Source organism: Trichomonascus vanleenenianus (genome assembly GCF_965637985.1).
Source record: "Trichomonascus vanleenenianus strain CLIB 3782 genome assembly, contig: TRVA0_006S, whole genome shotgun sequence".
Lineage (NCBI taxonomy): Eukaryota > Fungi > Ascomycota > Dipodascomycetes > Dipodascales > Trichomonascaceae > Blastobotrys > Blastobotrys vanleenenianus.
In genome coordinates this window covers 341,372-358,697 of record NW_027481881.1, presented here as the reverse complement: position 1 = coordinate 358,697, position 17,326 = coordinate 341,372, and the positions used below count along the sequence as shown (strand labels likewise).

General features: G+C 49.9%; 7 protein-coding genes across 7 annotated transcripts; 3 read left to right on the top strand and 4 right to left on the bottom strand.

Moving 5' to 3' along the window:
* Window positions 1–87: 87 nt before the first annotated feature.
* On the bottom strand, window positions 88–1,503 carry TRVA0_006S03422 (uncharacterized protein; the record flags this gene model as incomplete). Its single annotated transcript, XM_076683139.1, has 1 exon — window positions 88–1,503. One exon carries the CDS (start codon window positions 1,501–1,503, stop codon window positions 88–90), a length of 1,416 nt encoding a protein of 471 aa, XP_076542747.1.
* A 567-nt stretch (window positions 1,504–2,070) lies between these two features.
* On the top strand, window positions 2,071–3,315 carry MDM34 (MDM34 family protein; the record flags this gene model as incomplete). Its single annotated transcript, XM_076683138.1, has 1 exon — window positions 2,071–3,315. One exon carries the CDS (start codon window positions 2,071–2,073, stop codon window positions 3,313–3,315), a length of 1,245 nt encoding a protein of 414 aa, XP_076542746.1.
* Window positions 3,316–3,717: 402 nt separating this feature from the next.
* Window positions 3,718–4,238, bottom strand: SRB6 (Srb6p; the record flags this gene model as incomplete). The annotated part of the gene is made up of 4 exons (XM_076683137.1): window positions 3,718–3,882; window positions 3,934–4,002; window positions 4,063–4,127; window positions 4,187–4,238. 4 exons carry the CDS (start codon window positions 4,236–4,238, stop codon window positions 3,718–3,720), a joined length of 351 nt encoding a protein of 116 aa, XP_076542745.1.
* Window positions 4,239–4,547: 309 nt separating this feature from the next.
* On the top strand, window positions 4,548–6,113 carry TRVA0_006S03356 (uncharacterized protein; the record flags this gene model as incomplete). The annotated part of the gene is made up of 1 exon (XM_076683136.1): window positions 4,548–6,113. One exon carries the CDS (start codon window positions 4,548–4,550, stop codon window positions 6,111–6,113), a length of 1,566 nt encoding a protein of 521 aa, XP_076542744.1.
* Window positions 6,114–6,392: 279 nt separating this feature from the next.
* SSM4 (E3 ubiquitin-protein ligase SSM4) lies at window positions 6,393–9,905 on the bottom strand (the record flags this gene model as incomplete). Its single annotated transcript, XM_076683135.1, has 2 exons — window positions 6,393–9,699; window positions 9,754–9,905. The coding sequence occupies 2 exons, from the start codon at window positions 9,903–9,905 to the stop codon at window positions 6,393–6,395; spliced, it is 3,459 nt and encodes a 1,152-aa protein (XP_076542743.1).
* A 1,813-nt stretch (window positions 9,906–11,718) lies between these two features.
* Window positions 11,719–13,221, bottom strand: TRVA0_006S03312 (uncharacterized protein; the record flags this gene model as incomplete). The annotated part of the gene is made up of 1 exon (XM_076683134.1): window positions 11,719–13,221. One exon carries the CDS (start codon window positions 13,219–13,221, stop codon window positions 11,719–11,721), a length of 1,503 nt encoding a protein of 500 aa, XP_076542742.1.
* A 1,051-nt stretch (window positions 13,222–14,272) lies between these two features.
* IRR1 (cohesin subunit IRR1) lies at window positions 14,273–17,321 on the top strand (the record flags this gene model as incomplete). Its single annotated transcript, XM_076683133.1, has 2 exons — window positions 14,273–14,357; window positions 14,401–17,321. 2 exons carry the CDS (start codon window positions 14,273–14,275, stop codon window positions 17,319–17,321), a joined length of 3,006 nt encoding a protein of 1,001 aa, XP_076542741.1.
* Between the last annotated feature and the right edge of the window lie 5 nt (window positions 17,322–17,326).

Sequence of the window (17,326 nt, the reverse complement as noted above, 5' to 3'; positions counted from 1 at the left end):
CTACTAGGAAGAAGCATTGGAGAAGCATTGGGGAAGCATTTCAAATTGGCGTGAATAAATAGACATTATATACCACGGGTATATAGACTAGTATACATTGGAAGTGGAGTCCGCTAGGCGGGAGAGGGTTCGCAGCAGGTCCCGAGTCACAATGGGCTGGGGCTGGGGCTGCTGGGAAACAAGCTTGTTCATTGTAGATGCGGTGAAGAGCTCAGAGGCCTGGACAATGGCATTTATGCGGTGGACCGAGTCTGAAAGAGCGTCAACACGTGGCTCAATTGAGCGCATAAACTGGTCCGCCTGGGCACAAATGTCGTTTCTTGTGCGTTCCAAAACGCCATCGTACACTGGCTTGGTTGATTCGTCAACGAGAGACCAGTCTTCTTCTTCTTGGTTGTTGTGCGGCTCGCTCGCCGCAGTTCGTGCGGCTGAATCGGCCGCCTCCAGCTTTGCCATCCATTGCTCCTTTTCGGCGGTAAGGTCGCGCAGCTTCTTCTCAAACGCCTCGAGATTATTCATATTGGCTACATTTTGAGCGTTTGGCATGAGCGTCTTGTGCGCTGCTGCTGTAGTGGACTCCGGTCGCGACCACCAGCTCGTATTTATCTTGCCGTTAGTCAGGTCGCGCACCAGCTCCTGTTCTATAACCTGGGCAATCCGCAGCCCCGTCACCTGCTCCATGACGGCCTTAGACGACTGGTTCTTGGTTTCAATTAGCTGCCTTAGCTCCTCGGCGCGCGCATCAAGGACGCGCTTAGCGCACCACAGAAGAATCTGCTTCATACGATGGGGCTCGGGGATATCGGGGTCGACATGCTTGAAAAAGTCCCGGGGGTCCACTTCTTCGTGGGGCACCGCGACAAACCCGTTACCAATTGAGCTTACCCGCTTCCCTCGGCTCCCCAGGCTACTACGGCGCCTTGCGGCGGGATTCGCGCGCATCTCTTGGTTGCGCCGGATCACAGGAGTGTCTGATATGGGGAGTGCTATCCGCGTAGTAGTACCATTGCTGTGTTGAGGAGTGCCTCGTTCATTACTGGTGGTATAGTTGTGATGATGGTTTCCATTAGTAGTCGTAGTAGTAGTAGTAGTCGTAGTTGTGTTGTTAGTAGCATGAGATCGTTCGTTAGAGTCGTTATAATTAGTCAATGGCGGCGAGGAAGGCGGGGTGGGCTCGCGGCGAGCCGTCTTGGAGCGTTTTTTCTCGGGGTTGGACGGTCTGGCCGCGTTCCGCGTGAACACAAACCCGTCGTCCGACTCCGGCTCGTTCGCTTTCGTCCGCCCACGCCGTTTCCCGGTATCCGTGCCGCCGCTCTTATCCAGGGGTTTCTGAGGCTTCTTCATAGTCGTGGACACGTGACCGAGCTCGTTATCTTCGTCGCCCAAATCTACACGGGCAATTCTTTTTGTTTGCGGAGACGACATTGGGCTAGCTACTTGTTTTCGCGCTGTCTTCGCCCTAGGCTTAGCCGCTGCCGCCGCCTTCTTCTTCCTCGCAGGCATGTCGCGTCTTTTGGTGGTCTACTGTTTGATTTTCACGGTTGGTGATGTCTATTTTTCGTGATGTCCCAGTGCGTGCGCGCGCACAACTCCCAACCTTAAAACCGCATGGCGGGGGTACACTGAAGCGCGATGGCTAACGCGTTACTGTACCGTGTATGGAGCAAAGGAGGCCTTGACTCGTTCAAAATACACATGACAGATAAACCAGCTATAGTAATTTGTTATATGCAAAGAGTTTGGAGTATCTCCGCTCAGCGGAGCTACGGGGGTCTGGGGGCTGGCCCCCAGGTAACCAGAGAGCCGTGCGGCTGGGCGCGATCGCCGTTGTGCCTTCCCAACCGGGCCTCGTGCGGCGCAGCAGCCTCGTGGTTGGGCCCTCAACATTGGCGCCGATAAGACATTGTCCCCAATGATCCAACACATCAACTCAAAGACATGGCTGATTAGACATCCCGGAAGGGCGGCCACGGTTTTACCTCGCAATCCACCTCTTTATTGACCGCTTTTTCATCTTTTTTTGTTTCTATTATTCAACAGCTGGTCTACGAAAGGCCGTAACTCGCTACTATGTCGTTCAAGTTTAACTGGAGCTTCTTTGATAAGGAGCAGCTGTATGCCAAGTGCTCGGAGGTGCTGTGCGAGACGATGAACAAGAACTCTGTTCCGCCGGTGCTGGTTGAGAAAATCCGCGTAGAGAGCCTCGACTTTGGCACGGTCGCGCCGAACCTGGAGATCCTGGAAATTGGGGATTTGGGGAGCGACAAGTTCCGGGGCATTTTCAAGCTCGACTACTCAGGCGACGCCTACTTATCACTGAGGACTACGGTCGAAGCAAACCCTTTGGCTCTGCCGTTCAAGTCTATGGGGTTTATTGCTCCGCCGTTCGTTTCGGCGGCTACCTCACTGCATCTACCGCTCAAGATTGAGCTGTCGGAAATCAAGCTCAGTGCCATCATCATCATCGTGTACTCACGAACGCGGGGGCTGACGCTGGTGTTCCGTAACGATCCGCTTAAGTCGGTCAAGATCAGCTCTTCTTTTGACTTCCTGCCCAGTGCGGCAGAGTTCCTGAGGAAGGAGATCGAGGAGAAACTGCGCGAGTCTTTCCTAGAGGACATTCCTGAAGTGTTGTATCAGGCGACACAGAACGTCCAGGAGGAAGACCCGCCATTGTTTTATCACCACCATCGACAGCCGTCGTTTTCATCACCGATTCCGACGAGCCCGAAGGAAGCGGACGCTCAGCTGCCAAGCGGGACAATGTCTCCGGTTAATCCGTTGGCACAGCAGCCTACGTTATCGTTTACCTCTCTCCCGAGTGTCTATTTCGCAGTAAAGGGTGTTTCGGCTTTGCAGACATGCAGGGATACGCTTGATCTGTCGACGTCGGTAATTGCGCCGACGCTATCGCGGGCGACGATGGAGGCGTATGAGAGGTCACATCCAAAGAACCTACCCGAATCCTCGCCCATCGACAAGCTCACGCTGTCCGAGATTGACCGGTACGTCCACTCCAAGCTCAATAGACACAGCCGGCCGAAGCGGCGGGTTATCAAGATGGCATCGAAAAGCGTTCCCTCGGAAGAGCATAGCCATTTGAAGTCGGCATCGAAAAACCTGCGCTTAGAAGAGGATAGCCATTTGAAGTCGGCCGCAGAAGCGGTGCTTGGGGCGCAAAAAATGCCCTACTACGACAAGCTGCATCACTCTATGAACATTCCCATGTCTGCGTCATCATCGTCTAACGCTTCAACGCGGTCTTACAAGCTGGTGAGGGTTGTCCATTCAGCTCCTCCAGACTATTCGAAGTGACCTGTTACCACCGGGTTAGTATTATTTATTTATTTAATTTATTTATTCATTGAATCCATAGACATTTTTCGTTGTTAATCTCACCATAAGGCTGCGCTGGGTGTTAATTGACAATAAGCCTTTACAGGCTCATTTACCATCCGTCTATTCATTTATCGGTAATCGACTATCATCATAATACAAAATGTCCTGATACATCATACTGTCAAAAATGAACCGTCAATGCAAGTTCACCCGGATTCTCGCTGTTCAAGACTCGTTTAGCGGTCTCACCTGGTTGTCCCCAGTTCAGGGATGATTATCATTGATGTTTAAAGTCATCGTATGTCGGCATTTCGACGAGATTTATTGTCATTCAAACTAGGCATTATACTCATTACGGGCCCTCTTCAAAAGTTGAGGTCACTTATTTTCACTCAGAATGGCGTCCAACAATTTGTTTCCCTGGTCATGCTTGTCGTCGCCATCACGTTCCGCCTCGTCGTCCTGCGTGGGCTTGATCTGGCCGAGGATCCATGCCTCCTTGAGGCTCCGCGTCACAAATAACAAGTCCTCCGCCGCTCGCACCTGTTCCTTGTGTGTAAGCTCAGCCCTTGGCGCTCGTATAGCTTAACTTACAATTGTCGAGGCATTGGTCTCAATCTGCATGCTTTCGCTGGCTATTGTGCCCCGGTCCTTGCCCGAGTTCTTTCACACTGATTAGAGCCCTTGTCCACACACAAGCATCAAACACCACGGGATACTTACTGAGGAGAGTGTGACAATCTCGGAGAACTTCGTCAGAAGCTGCTCGCTGGCTTGATCGACTCGATCTACGAACAAACAGTCAGATACCTACATCATCTAACTCATCCGTAATATTTGAACATACTAAGCAAAACGGCGGTTCGTTGGGGGACTACCGGCCGCGATGAGCTCGACATGATTAACTCTATTGTCGTTTGAATCGATGAAGAACGGAAAGTGGTGGGGTCGGGCCGGACCCTTTCATTCATCTCACCATCAAAAGCTTATCATATACCCCACTACCCGTGGTGGACCACAATTAAAGGGTCAAATCAAATAACAATTTCAGCCGTCAAGCAAGTTAACACACAAAGGATTAATTAGATTAAATATTCTCCGCATCCAATGCAATTCCAACGCAATGAGTAGAGCCTACAGTAGTATATATATACGATTTCCCCTAATAGATCCAGTTAATAAACCGGCTTCTTCTTCTTGAACAAGAAATGGTCTCGCCAAGTCTACTCACTACAATTGCAATTGCGCTCCTCAGCGTCACCGCTGAGGCAGCCCACCACCACGGCTACCAGGAACAGGCCATGCGCGATGCAGAAGGTTACCTTGAGCGCCGAGACGGCAATGTCGTGCTCGACGGGTTCAAGTCGGGCATGACCAACGCCCAGCAGCGATTGGACGCGTTTGTGCTTGACCTCAAGTCGTCTGGGGCCCGGCCAGGATCTGCCGCTGCCGTGCATCTGATCACTGGTCTCGACGGCCAGATTGACAATGTCCTTGGTGTCATTGGCAATGCGCTCAGCCCCATCACGGGTGGTCTCTCCAATGCTGCAATTTCCGTTATCCTGGGCCCCACTTTCCAATCTCTTACTGACGGTGCAGAAGTTTTGCTTGGTAATGTTGTTGGCGGCGCATTGGACATTGCCTTGGTACCTGCGACCCGACTCCTCTCGAACAACCTGTCGAATCTGTCGCACGTAGCTCTAAGGTACGACATGAAGCCTCAGAGCCAGAAGTTTGCCCAGTACTCTAACAAATTCAACCAGCTCATTAACGTGGCTATCCAACACGACGCCGCCAAGCATCACCCCAAAGGCAAGCGACTAGTGCTTAATGCCAGGGCGCTCGACACGGCTGGTGCCGCTAGCAGCGCTATGGGATCCGTCAAGAGGAGCATTGACAAACTCATTGAGAACTTGGGCGATAGCACGGAACCAGACGCCGTCAATGCCTACTCTGTCGCGCTCGACCAGCAAGTTGACTCGGGCCTCATGTCGGCTCACGACGCGGTCCAGAAGATTGAGCTCCACGACTCTGCAAAACAGGCCATGTTTGCACCTTTGTTCCAGTCTGCTGTCAAAGGCGCCGAGGTACTCTTCACCAAGACCAATGGCAATCCTGTGGACCCAGGAGTGTCTCCATCCATTGCTCAGCTCAGCTCTGATCTGGTGCGACTCGCCAGGTTTGCTAGCGACGAGAACATGCCCCAGAACGCCGAGACAATTAGCGCCATGGCCACCAAGCTTCAGAACGTGGCCAGCAATGTCGCCAACAAGTCGAAGCGGTCTAACTTGCACGCTCGGCAGGCTGATATAGTTGGTGGTGTCATGTCTGGCCTCACCAATGCTGAGCAGCGAATGGATGCGTTTGTCCACGACCTGAGATCAGGCAATGCTCGTCCAGGTTCCCAGGCCATGGTTAACTTAATTACTGGCCTAGATGGCCAGATAGACAACTTGCTGGGCGTTATTGGTAGCGGGTTGGCTCCACTGACTGGTGGCCTCTCGAATGCCGTAATTTCAGTCATTCTCGGACCGAGTTTCCAGTCTCTTACTGATGGTGTAGAGGTTCTACTGGGCAACGTTGGTGGGGGTGTTTTGGATATTGCTTTGGTGCCAGCAATGCACTTGCTGGCCGGAAACCTCATGAATGTGGCCAATGTCGCTGGAAACTATGACATGAAGGAGTTTGTGGTCAAGTTCAACGACCAGGCAAAGCGGGTCAATGGCTATTCGCTCAAGGCCCAGCAGCAACATGCTCACCAGCAGCATCACTAGTCTCCATAATCCTCTAACTATATAAGCAAAATGAGCAGACAATACAGGACAAAAAGCTTTTCTTTCATTGCGTCAGTGTAGTGCCTTAAAATATGGTAGATAGACACGTGAATCCAAGCAGTAGTAAGCAAGAATTTGAAATGGATAAGTGAAGAAGTGCTTTCGCACTGCTTGATAGCCAGGACTAGCTACATTTCACGGATTGCCAATTGAAGTTACTAAGCCACAAGTACCAATGGCTTGGAGTGGATCAAAACATTCAGGTCATTAAAATCTAATTTACATATTTTCAAGCTGCTCGCCAACCAGATAGGCCTGGTCTCGCACCGTTGTCTCCCATTCCCTGAAGATAGTGGCAAGCCCCGAAATGGCCGCAAAGACAATGGCAGTGACGAGGACCGCTGGATAGGCAAACTTGAACATAAGCTCCTTGGTCGCGGCGTCGGAGTTTCTATATAGGACCGTCGTGAACAGACCAAGAGACTTGGGGATGAGGAAAGCAGCCGCCGAAATCCCCACGGCCGGAACCAAAAACGACCTGAGCGCAATCCCTACGTCATAGTCGTACCAGTTGTCGCCGATCATATCGCGGTACCGCTGGACAATCCGAGACTGAGGGAACCGCAAGGTGATGTACTCCTTGAACAGCACCATAAGTCCGAGGCCAAGCATGAGGTTCGAGGCAAACGAGTACTTGTACTCTTCGCTGGGACTGAAGTAAGCCGAGAATGGGATGGTGAAGTAGTGCTCTACGAGAGTGCCCAGAATTGATGGGAGGAGCACCATCGAAACGGCAATCGAGAAAGTCACCTTGGAAATAACCTTGGCAACATGGATAACAGTATTTGCCATTGTGCCCTGGTTAATCGCAGCGAACTGGTCGGATACGAGAGTTCTAATCTTCTCTTCATTGTCCAGGGCGAACAAGAAGGCAAGCACTGGGACGGCGCCAATCGGGAACGTGAAAATATCGCTGAAGCTGCCCTCAGGAATGGATATGAACGTCTTCACCAAAAATCGGCCAACCATAAGCGGCAACGCAGACGCAGTAAACACCACTAGGCCGCCTGCAACCCACATGGCCAACAGCAACAGCACGATTCTCCACCGGAACCCCGGTGGTCGGTATACGACCGAGTACTCCTTCAATTCCTCCAAATTAGAACTTTTGTCATTGGCAATGGTTTCGATCCGTTCGTCGTCCTTGGTTACTGCGATAAACAGTTTGAGCTTCTTCTTGGTCGTAAAGTTGTCAGTATTGGGTGCCCGCACGAAATACCCATCGCGTTCGAGATATGCCACGTTTCGAGCTCTTCCATCCTCCTCCGTGGCAGCCAGGGTCTCGGCAGTGGTGTTGAAGCGGGACGCGAAAGTCGGGTACACCCACCTACCCTGCTCAGCTGTAACCGGACGGTTCAGAATGAATGACGACAATCGCAGGCTGCCACAGACCGAGGTGAAGAATGCATCCCAGAACTTATTCAGGAGGTTCAACGAGCTTGTGATCTTTAACGCCGCAGGGAGAATGAGAATGTTGTATAGGTAGAGCAATGCATGTCGGTACGCACTGTCGATCGACTTGGGGAATAAATAAATGGGTAGGAAGCTAACCTCCATCTTGCGCATTGCCCAAAGCGGCAGGCCGATACCAACTACAATGAGGACGCTGTAAATAGCTGCCGAGATGCCAATTTTTCGTAGCTGCGATAGAAGCGGCCGTTCGAGCACGTCGCGAATGGGATGGAAGTTCGGATCATTTGGATCCCGCACGAAGTACAACACTCCCGGACGCATAATCTTCCGGCATAGCGATACAAAGAGCGCAAACGAGAACATGTAGAAAGTTCCCAGCATCCAGTGGATGAAGACTCCCGTGATTGGCCGGTTGATAGTGAACACGTACCGAGCGGAGAGAGTTGTGTTGGGGAAGATGCAGATGATTGCAAAGTCAAGCAGGACACCGCAGCAAATAGGGAACACGACTAGTTCAATGCCAATGATTGTGATGACCTTGAGAATCGCCTCGATCTGCTTGAGGTAGTTGATAACCGTGCGCTCAATAGATCGCCCCGTGGTACTCTTGGCGAACCGCTTGCGCGAGTACATGTAGTAGCCCGCCAGTACAAAGACAATTGCGTATCCGATCAGGGTGTACGTGAATCGCTCCGTAACGCTTCGGCCAGGTAGATGCTCCATCGGCGATGTCAAAGCGGTTGCGCCCACAACTGGTAGCCGCTCAATGAAGTGTGTCCGCCGAAGCAGTGCCTCAGCCTCAAGGGACTCTCGAATGCGCTGAGTCGACTCTGGTGACTGTACAAACGAGAGAGCGTGCGATGAGAGCCTCATAATATAATAGAACATCTCATTGCCGAGGAACATGCTCGCATTAAGGCCATGCTTGAACCCAATGATGCCAAGGTTGAGCATGAAGTACCCCGCAACGCGACCAGCAAGATATGGTACAAAGAAAATGGCACCCGTAATAAGCACAGCCGCCAACATGGCCAGACAGTGGGTCGCGAAAATGCCCACAAGCGGTCCCCGAGCGCCAAACAGATCCAAGAGATCCATCTCCTCACCATCTAAATCATCAAACTGGTCCATTGGCGGAGGCTCCTGGAACTGAGGGGGCATGCGTAGTGGCTGGTCGAATATCTGGTTCCTGTGAGCGTCCGGGAACTGTCGCGGTGGGTCAGCCCGAAATACGTTGTCCTCCTCGTCAGTTCGGTCGTAGTCGTCTACATCTTCTAGTTCCTCCTCGTCTTCCTCCTCCTCACTATCAAACTCAAAGTCTTCATCTCGGTGGATTGCGCGATGCTGATGGTGGCGGTGATGGCGATTTCGATGCGGCTGCTGCTCTATTAACAAGTCCAGGGTCCGGATCATTCTCTGGAGGTCAGCCCTCGCCTCAGGATTAGGGTTATTCTCCATCCACAGCGCCAGCATTTGTCTACGAGCCCGCAGGTCTTCGACCCGCTGGGGCATGTCCATCAGCTGGTGGAGCACACGGTTGGCCTCATCATTATTGATTCTCAGCCGGTCCGCTCCTTGCTCCTCCTCCTCCAAAAAGTCCCTTAGGTTGTCGGCAAAAAGATCATTCTGGACGACCCACTCCCGGACAATCATTACAATAAAGAACAGTAACAGCAGCAACAAAATGATCACCTGCCCCTCAAATACGTCGAGCATGAAGTTACGCGCCCATAGGTTCGTCACTTTGGTTTCTACAATCGCAGGAAGTGCCACAATAGAGGAGTTCCGCGTCTCCTTGAATGCTTCCTGAATGTGCGCGAAGGGCTGGCTCAAAATGTCGGTGCGGTGTGGGACGCTCTCGGCGAATAGCGTATAGACATGGATCGCTGAGCTCGAGACGAACGGAAGGAGTATGAGCCACAGGAATACTAACAGATTCATCCGCACCGCCACCAGCAGCCACTCGTACGAGTCGCTCAACAGCTTCTTCATGAACATGTAAACCGGCACATGAGCCGGCATATCCGCCGCATAGAGCTTAGTGAAACGGAACGGCGTCTTACAGAGCTCGCATGTCGGCCTCTTCTTGGAATGCCTCAGCCATTCGAGCAGACTACTTCGCGTTAGCCAATATCACTTTCAGGGTACACGTGATTTGTCAACTTACCAGTCCTGATGCACAAACTTGATGGACCCGCTGCATTTGCACGGATGGAATAATGGCTCCTCGGGGGAGCCTTCTCCCCGACATATACGGCAGGTATCCTGGTCGGTCGGGACCTGCGGGGTATGGCTCGGCGAGCTTGGAGGTGAGTCCATGCTGAATATATGTTAGTGAGTGTGTAAGTCCGGTCCGTAGCAAAACGCCCACCCGAAGCGGGGGTTATTAATATAATCTGCGCTAGTCGTCCCTTCCAAGCAAGTGATGTTTACTGGACAAGTAACAAGGGAAGGGTTCAAAAAGTCTTTTTATCCGCCACTTGCTTCGAATTTTTTTACCCGGGTTAGTTTTGAAAATTAGTGATTGTCGTTTAGTTTTGGCCCAGGGACATTTTTTGCTGCTGGGTGGTTGGTCACGTGGGCAGAAAAGCCGCACCGGCAATTCGTGCGGCGCTACATCATATTAATTGCCGGTAATAAAACCGGTAGAAGACCTTTTCTAAACTCGCAAGCATTTCCTATCAATTGCAGGTAATGTACTGACTGACATAGCATTCTAAATATATTGTATCATATTTATTACCAGGTATGTCAGTACCTGGTAGTAGTAGTAGCGGAACTCAATCATGGGTACTCTAGTATAGGTGCACAGATTTCTTATGAACCGATAACACAGATATTTCACTCGTTATATTTTCCTATTTTTTCAACTCTTCGAAGACAATTCGATTGATTGTTACCATTGATTTTATACTCATTATCAGTTACTTTACTGGTTATCCAACTCATTATTTACGGTAGCATATTTTTTATTCTTCACAATAATGTATTAGGGCTATCATAGACACACATGAATACAAATGGAACTACAAGGCTTTGAAAGTCGGATATAATCCATCTTGTCCTGAAATTCGAGAGCGGAGATAGCGTACTATCGTCCCTCGATTTACGACAATGCAGGAACTAATTTGGGGGGAGAGATGTCTGAACAATACGTATTAGGGTGGTGTCCAAGTCAAGAATATGCTGGCGGCTCAACTGGCAAGCTCCTCGTGATTTTTCCAGTAACGCCTCGGCCTCGGTTTTCGTGCTTCCACCAGAAGTTATATATCATTGCCGTAAGTGGAGTGCTGTGACTTTCAGCTCACACGGTAATAGATTTCAAAAAAAAAATTAAAAAAAGCAACCTTCATCCTGAAATTTACACCATGCGAAATATCTGCTCTGCTAGCATATTATTATGCCACATGAGGCTGAAAGATTAATCTACGGCTGGTTTCATATGCAGTGACAATCCAATGTTTTCACCTTCCCAGCCGCGCGTTCAGGGGTACCGCAGGAACATATCCAGGCTGGAAAACTATTACCGGCACAATTTCTTACTCACCTTCTGTTATGTTATCCCAATTCTATAATGAGGAGAATTTATTGTGTCCCAGTCAAATATAACCTCACCCTGTACTGCTATTATATTTGTGCCAATTTTTTGAGTTGTGCTTCCGGTAACAGTTAATCGTACAATAAGAAATCATCGGGTCACTTAATGGGCTGTTGCACGTCTGCAATCTGTATCCAACTGTCAACAGCGAAATATTACATCAAGTATACTTAACCAGGTACCAAACAATGGAATGTTTTTCCCTGTTTCTCCTGAGTTTCAAGCGTCAGATGACGATGGTAGTGGTTCGGATCAAATAGCGCAGCCCAATTTTTCCCATTCCTGGGTGTGCAATTTAAAAAAGCGAAAGCTGCGATTAGGTAGCACAAATTGGAATCGGAAAAATATGGATCGCTCCCCCTAAGGTTCAACTGGTTCACGAGGATGATAGTCTCTTTTATTCACTGGCACAGCACCACTGATTAGATTCTTTCAGGATAAAGTGCAAGGCCCTTTGAAACAAAATAAATAGTCTATTACGATGGCTTATCAGATGGCGGGTTCATTAATATGACTGGATCGGAAAGGAATGAATCACGGACGATACCATTCGGGCGAGGACACTGGATTGGAAGCAGAACCATGGTTTGTCTTCACACGTTTTGCAAAGCTAACCTCTGCACCAGGCAGATCGCGGTATTTGCCAGCCTTTTGAGCTTTTAGAATATCGTTTCGCGCTTGATTGAACGTGTAAGAGTCCTCATCTAGTAGCCCACCAGGCTTAAAGTAGCCGTTTAAACGGGCATCCCGGATTTCAGCGCGGGAAAGCGTACCCAGCACATATCGCTTCCGAATTTCCTTCTCTATTGGATTAGCAGCTTTGCTTCTTCTGGCAGGAGGGCAATTGCGGTTGGCAACACTTTTGAATTCTGTAGCTTTCAGTTTTTCAGGAGCTGGAGAAGATTTGCTTTCCCGAGTAGTGCTCAGTTGATCAGGAGCTAGAGAACGATTACTTTCCTGAGTAGCCTTCATTCTATTATTAGTTTGTGGACCAGGCAGATCCAAATGCAATTCTGATGATCTTTGAATGTTCCACTCCGTCCTTGGTAAGTATCGGGCAACCACTTCTACAAGATCTTCGTTCGTTTTCGATGGCAGCAAACCAGCCTCGCAAAATTCGCCCCTCTCAAGCTTGTTGAGCACCGAACTGACATGTTCAGGAACACTTCCCGGAATCAAAAGTGCGAACCCTTTATAATGAAGATAGGCAAACACCTCGGAGAAGAGATATGGATGGGCTTTAGAGAGTTCATCGATGCGGCATAGCAGTTCACCGCGGGATTGCCGCAGGCTGTTCCAGTCGTTAGAGTCCATCTTCTCCGGCAGCGCATCGGCCATGAACTCGACTAGTAGATCAGCGGCTCGCCTGACGTAGTCGGCAGGTCCATCCGCTTTGATGTAATCGTTGGACCTAACCGGTCTAGCGTAAGCAATTGCCTCACCCGAATTGACATGATCGCTGGTAGGCGCCGACGTGATGAACTCGTTCACGCGCTTGATCAACGTGAAGACATCGTCGCAATCAGCTGTAAAATTCTGACTGTACTTATTTTGAATGAATGCAGCCGCTTTCTTCACTAATCCCCTGTCCCTGGAGAGGATCACAGAACAATAGTACAATGAAAAGAAGCGTTCGATACCATCCCATTTGTCGAATTGCACAGGAGTAGACTTACCATAGAAATAGTCAAAGAACTGGTATCCCGATAAAGTCTTGACGAGGTCTTGCAGGACTTCGAGTCTGTCTTTTCTTCGTTCCAACGGGCTGTTCATAGGAAGAGAAGCTGCGGCAATTTCCACAGGCGTCAAGTTACGGATGATCCCGTTGACTCTAACGACATATGTGCCATCATAACGGTAAATCTTACAGTATTCTCCATCGATCTTGACGGATTCGCCGTTCTCCTCGTAGTAGCGTAGATCTTGTAACTGTTCAAGAGAAAACTCCTGATCGACAAACTGACATTCTTCAGCCGTTGCTGGCACATCGAGGATAAGATCGGACATACCAATATTTACAATGGCAGACCTAAGCATTCGAGGATAGTCCAGGATATCCACCGCGGGAATGGTAAACGTCTCTACTCTGCCTACAAGGCCATTCGATGCAGCCATATCACCTTTAGTCTTCTCAAACTTTATAATCTTGCTGGACTGCCAAATGACAAATTGTACGGATTAATGGTATTGTTTAGTTATTTTCGAACCATTTACGAGACTTGGATCAATCGAGCGACAAATCGTCGTTATGTACCGGTACATGCTCGTTGTGCGTGAGACAAGGTCAACTCCCAAATATAACCTCATCTTCCATAGATCATAAAATTACCTGGCACGGTAGCATACCATAACCTTGGTAGCGAGGAGTGGTAAACGGTTGTCCTCAGCAGTGGTCGGATTCATTTACTAAGCAACATATATTATTCGATCTACACGATATTATACAGGCGTTGAATCATGTTGAGAAGACCGCCAACAGCTATTCGGCTGACGCAGGAAGATGTCAATGCTTACGACGACGAGCGGGCCAAGAAAAACGAAACTCGAGAGAACGAGAACCGCGACGAGAAGGCTAAAACCAAGGAGGAGAGGATTGGAGTGGGCAGCAAAAAGGGTACCGCAAAGTAGCCACTTTTCTTCTCCACACAAACTGACCTATCTATCCCACTCTTAGACTCTAGCTTTGATCGCTACTGTTACCTTTCTATTTTCGGAGTCCAGCCCTCGAGCTCTTGAAGCGGAGGACTTGGACGTCGACCTCCAACCGTAAGCCCTTTGTCCATGATTGGCCGACGCAGCCATTAGCTTCCCCTTGCTACATAATTGGAATCAATTGTCACGATCTGTAGTAAAAAGAATAATATACATTGTATACTGAGCATACCCCTGGTTCGCTCTTATCCATGATGACCCCTTAAATTACTAGTCGAAATAAATTACCTATCGGGTGGAGATAAGCTCCTAATAACGGGGGTGACGCGTCGGGGGGGGGGGGGGGGCGAATTTGTGGTTGTCCGCGCGGTGCCCCGACGCGTTTATTGCGAAAATGCGCGATTCGTGCCAACTCTCTATTAACCCCAGGGCAGTCATGACTACGGCGGAGACGAGACGGTCGAACCGTGCGCGGCAGAAGGTCGACCGGTACGGCGTGGAAGGTTATGAACATTCGTCGGGTAAGTAGTACTTTGGAGAAGTGAGGCCGCTAACAAGGGATAGACGAAGAGCAGACAGTCCGGCCAAAGACTGTGAAGAAACGGACCAAGAAGACCAATGTCGTCCAACCGGTGGAGATCGCGATGCAAAACCATTTGTTCGACGTGCTCATGGATCCGGAGGTGTCCCTATCGAACGCTGCGGCTGAGTGGATCGAGTCCTACGAAGCCACGCCGACTGCGGCGCTTACAGATCTGGTGAACCTTGTTCTCAAGTGCGCCGGATGCGAGCTGCCCATCGCGAACCACGATACAGAGGACTTTGACTCTGCTAACGAGACTATCGCGCAGGTGCAGGACATGGCCCGGCAACACATCCCGGCCGAGTACCCAATAATATCGCGGGCTAAGGAGATGAAGAACTTTGGTCGCCAGATGACGGCTTTCTTCGATGAGATTGTAGTCAACGCCGAGGCTCGGGGTGTGCTGTACCGTAGCGGCGACTTTGTAGAGCGCGTTAATGGGTGGATCGTAGTTATTTCCGCTGCACACCTGCGGGCGTTCCGGCACACTGCGACGGCTATTCTACTCTCCATGATGTACCAGTTCTGCCAGTGCCAGAAGAAGCAGAACGAGATCAAGACAAAGCAGCAAGGGATTGTAGACAGGGCTAGCTCGCGGAATAAGGCCACCCTGAATCGAGCCAAGGAAGCGCTGGAAGATGCCAAGTCCAAGGTGGAGAAGCTCGAGTTGATTACTAGCGATCTATTCACGTCGGTGTTTGCTAATCGGTTCCACGACGTTGACGATAGGATCAGAGCCGATTGCGTCCGTACACTGGGGATGCTCGTAGAGGACTATCCGGAGAAGTTCATGGCCAACAACTATCTCAAGTACTTTGTATCGGCAATTGGTGATCCAGCGGCCCCCGTGCGACAGGAAGTCCTCAAAGAGCTCAAGAAAATCTACAACCGACTTGAACTGTTTGCGTCTTTCAAGCGGTTCACGGACCGATTCCAGAACCGGTTTGTCGATATAGCTTTGTCAGACTTGGATAATGGCGTCAGACGCGCCGCAATTGACTTGCTTAGTGTTCTGGCATCCAACCAGTTGCTCTCGGAAGCCAACTTCGAACGTGTCGTTCAACTGGTACAGGATAGTGAGCCTCATGTAAGGAAAGAGGCCGCAAGGCTACTAACTACAAAGGTGTGCGAGGCAGAGGTTGCTGAATTTGAGGGGATCAGTACCCAAGAGCTGGACAAAATGAGCATGGAGCTATCAGAACAGACAAAAGCGCCGTACTTGGAGTTCAGGCAGATTGCCCGGGAGATTATCAAGTACGCCAAGGACGTGGTCGAGCACGAGCCCCTCAAACCTACCCAAATTATATACAGCCTCATCAGGGGCCGGGAGGAGTACCCAAGTCAAATAGCCCTCATTGCGGAGGCAATGTTCGGTGCGTCGCAAAAGATTGCTTCGGAAAAATGGCTGTGGAAGGATCTTGCACTACAGCTGCGCTACGATTTCAGCGCACTGGCTTCTCATGAGAAGCAGTTCCCCAAGATCAAGCAATACCTCAGTGCCTTTGAGCTGAGTGAGGAGGAGAAGATGGTTCTGCTGGACGTGCTCTATGGATTCGTACTTAAGTCTTTGGACATTGCCGGCGCGAAACGAAAAGGGCCTAAGATGCGTTCTCAGTCCGATATCGACGCAGCAATTGCCGACATCCAGGTCGGACTTATCTCAGAGGTGCCTATGTTGCTCGAAACATTCCGGTACTCCCCTCGAATGACTGCCAAAGTTTTGAAGCTGGCTACACTAATCGACCCCAATTTCTACTTCAAGTCCGGCAAAGAGGATGAGCAGGTTGAAGCATTTAACCAGTACCTCAAGCAGTTCCTGGATTCCCTTGATAGTGATATCCTGGCCCATTGCAGGACACTTTTTGCGCTGAATTTGGCACCTACGAGCTCTTTCGAGGAAACGGCACAGCAGCTACTATCCAATGCATTGAATGACATGACTTATGATGTCAAGCAGAAGTTAGCAAACTCGGATTCCGTGGACAAACTGGCAGTTGTTCCATCTCTCACGCGGGTACAGCAACTCTCTACTGTGATTAACGTCAGCTCTTTTGTTGAACAGGAAGTTGAAGGTGATCGAAATTTAGGAGACATCCTGACAGCAGTATTGGGGGCCCCAACACCGCAGGATGCCAAGGTGTTTGAATTGCTAACTGTAGAAATTCTTAAGAACTACGCCATTTGGAAACTTGGCAGCTTTGTCCGAGACGATTCGGCCGGGGCGCCTGGCAGATCTATCCAGCAGGATATTGACCAGCTACAGACCATCGTCTCACAATTTGAGACCATCTCGCGAGTTCCTGAACTTCCAAAGAGCCTCAAGGCCCGAAAAGAAGGAATTAGGAAATACGACACGCCGTTGAATACCACGATAAAAATTGGCCTAATTGAGATTATCACCACGATCAAGATCGCCAAGTCAGATTCAAATCTCTCCGACCATGGTAGCGAGGTGCTCGAATCACTGCCCGATACTTTCAGCGATCGTACTGAGAAGGAAATATTGGTTCTTTTCCTTGCAAAGGAAAGCAAATATGCTGAAGTTGTATCGAAAGAGCTCGACGAGGCTGTTTTAGATGATGCGTTGCTGACACTTGGAGATGATATTGACGAGTTTGACGAATCTAATTATGACGACTTGGATGGAGAGCCAACCGAACAAGAAGAAGCCGAAATGAATCCAATTGCCTTGGATACGGAGATATGCTATTACGCGGCAAAGATTAACCTTGCAGCTCTCTGCAAACTTATTCGTCCTGACTATGAATCTCGACTTGAGTTCAATTTATCTGCTCTTTCTGCGAGATATGCACGAGTCATGGCTGCCACGGCCAAGCAGGAGACTAAGAAGCGGAAACGAGGTGGCGAGGCTCATGATAGCGATGTCAATATGGAGCTGTAACGGGC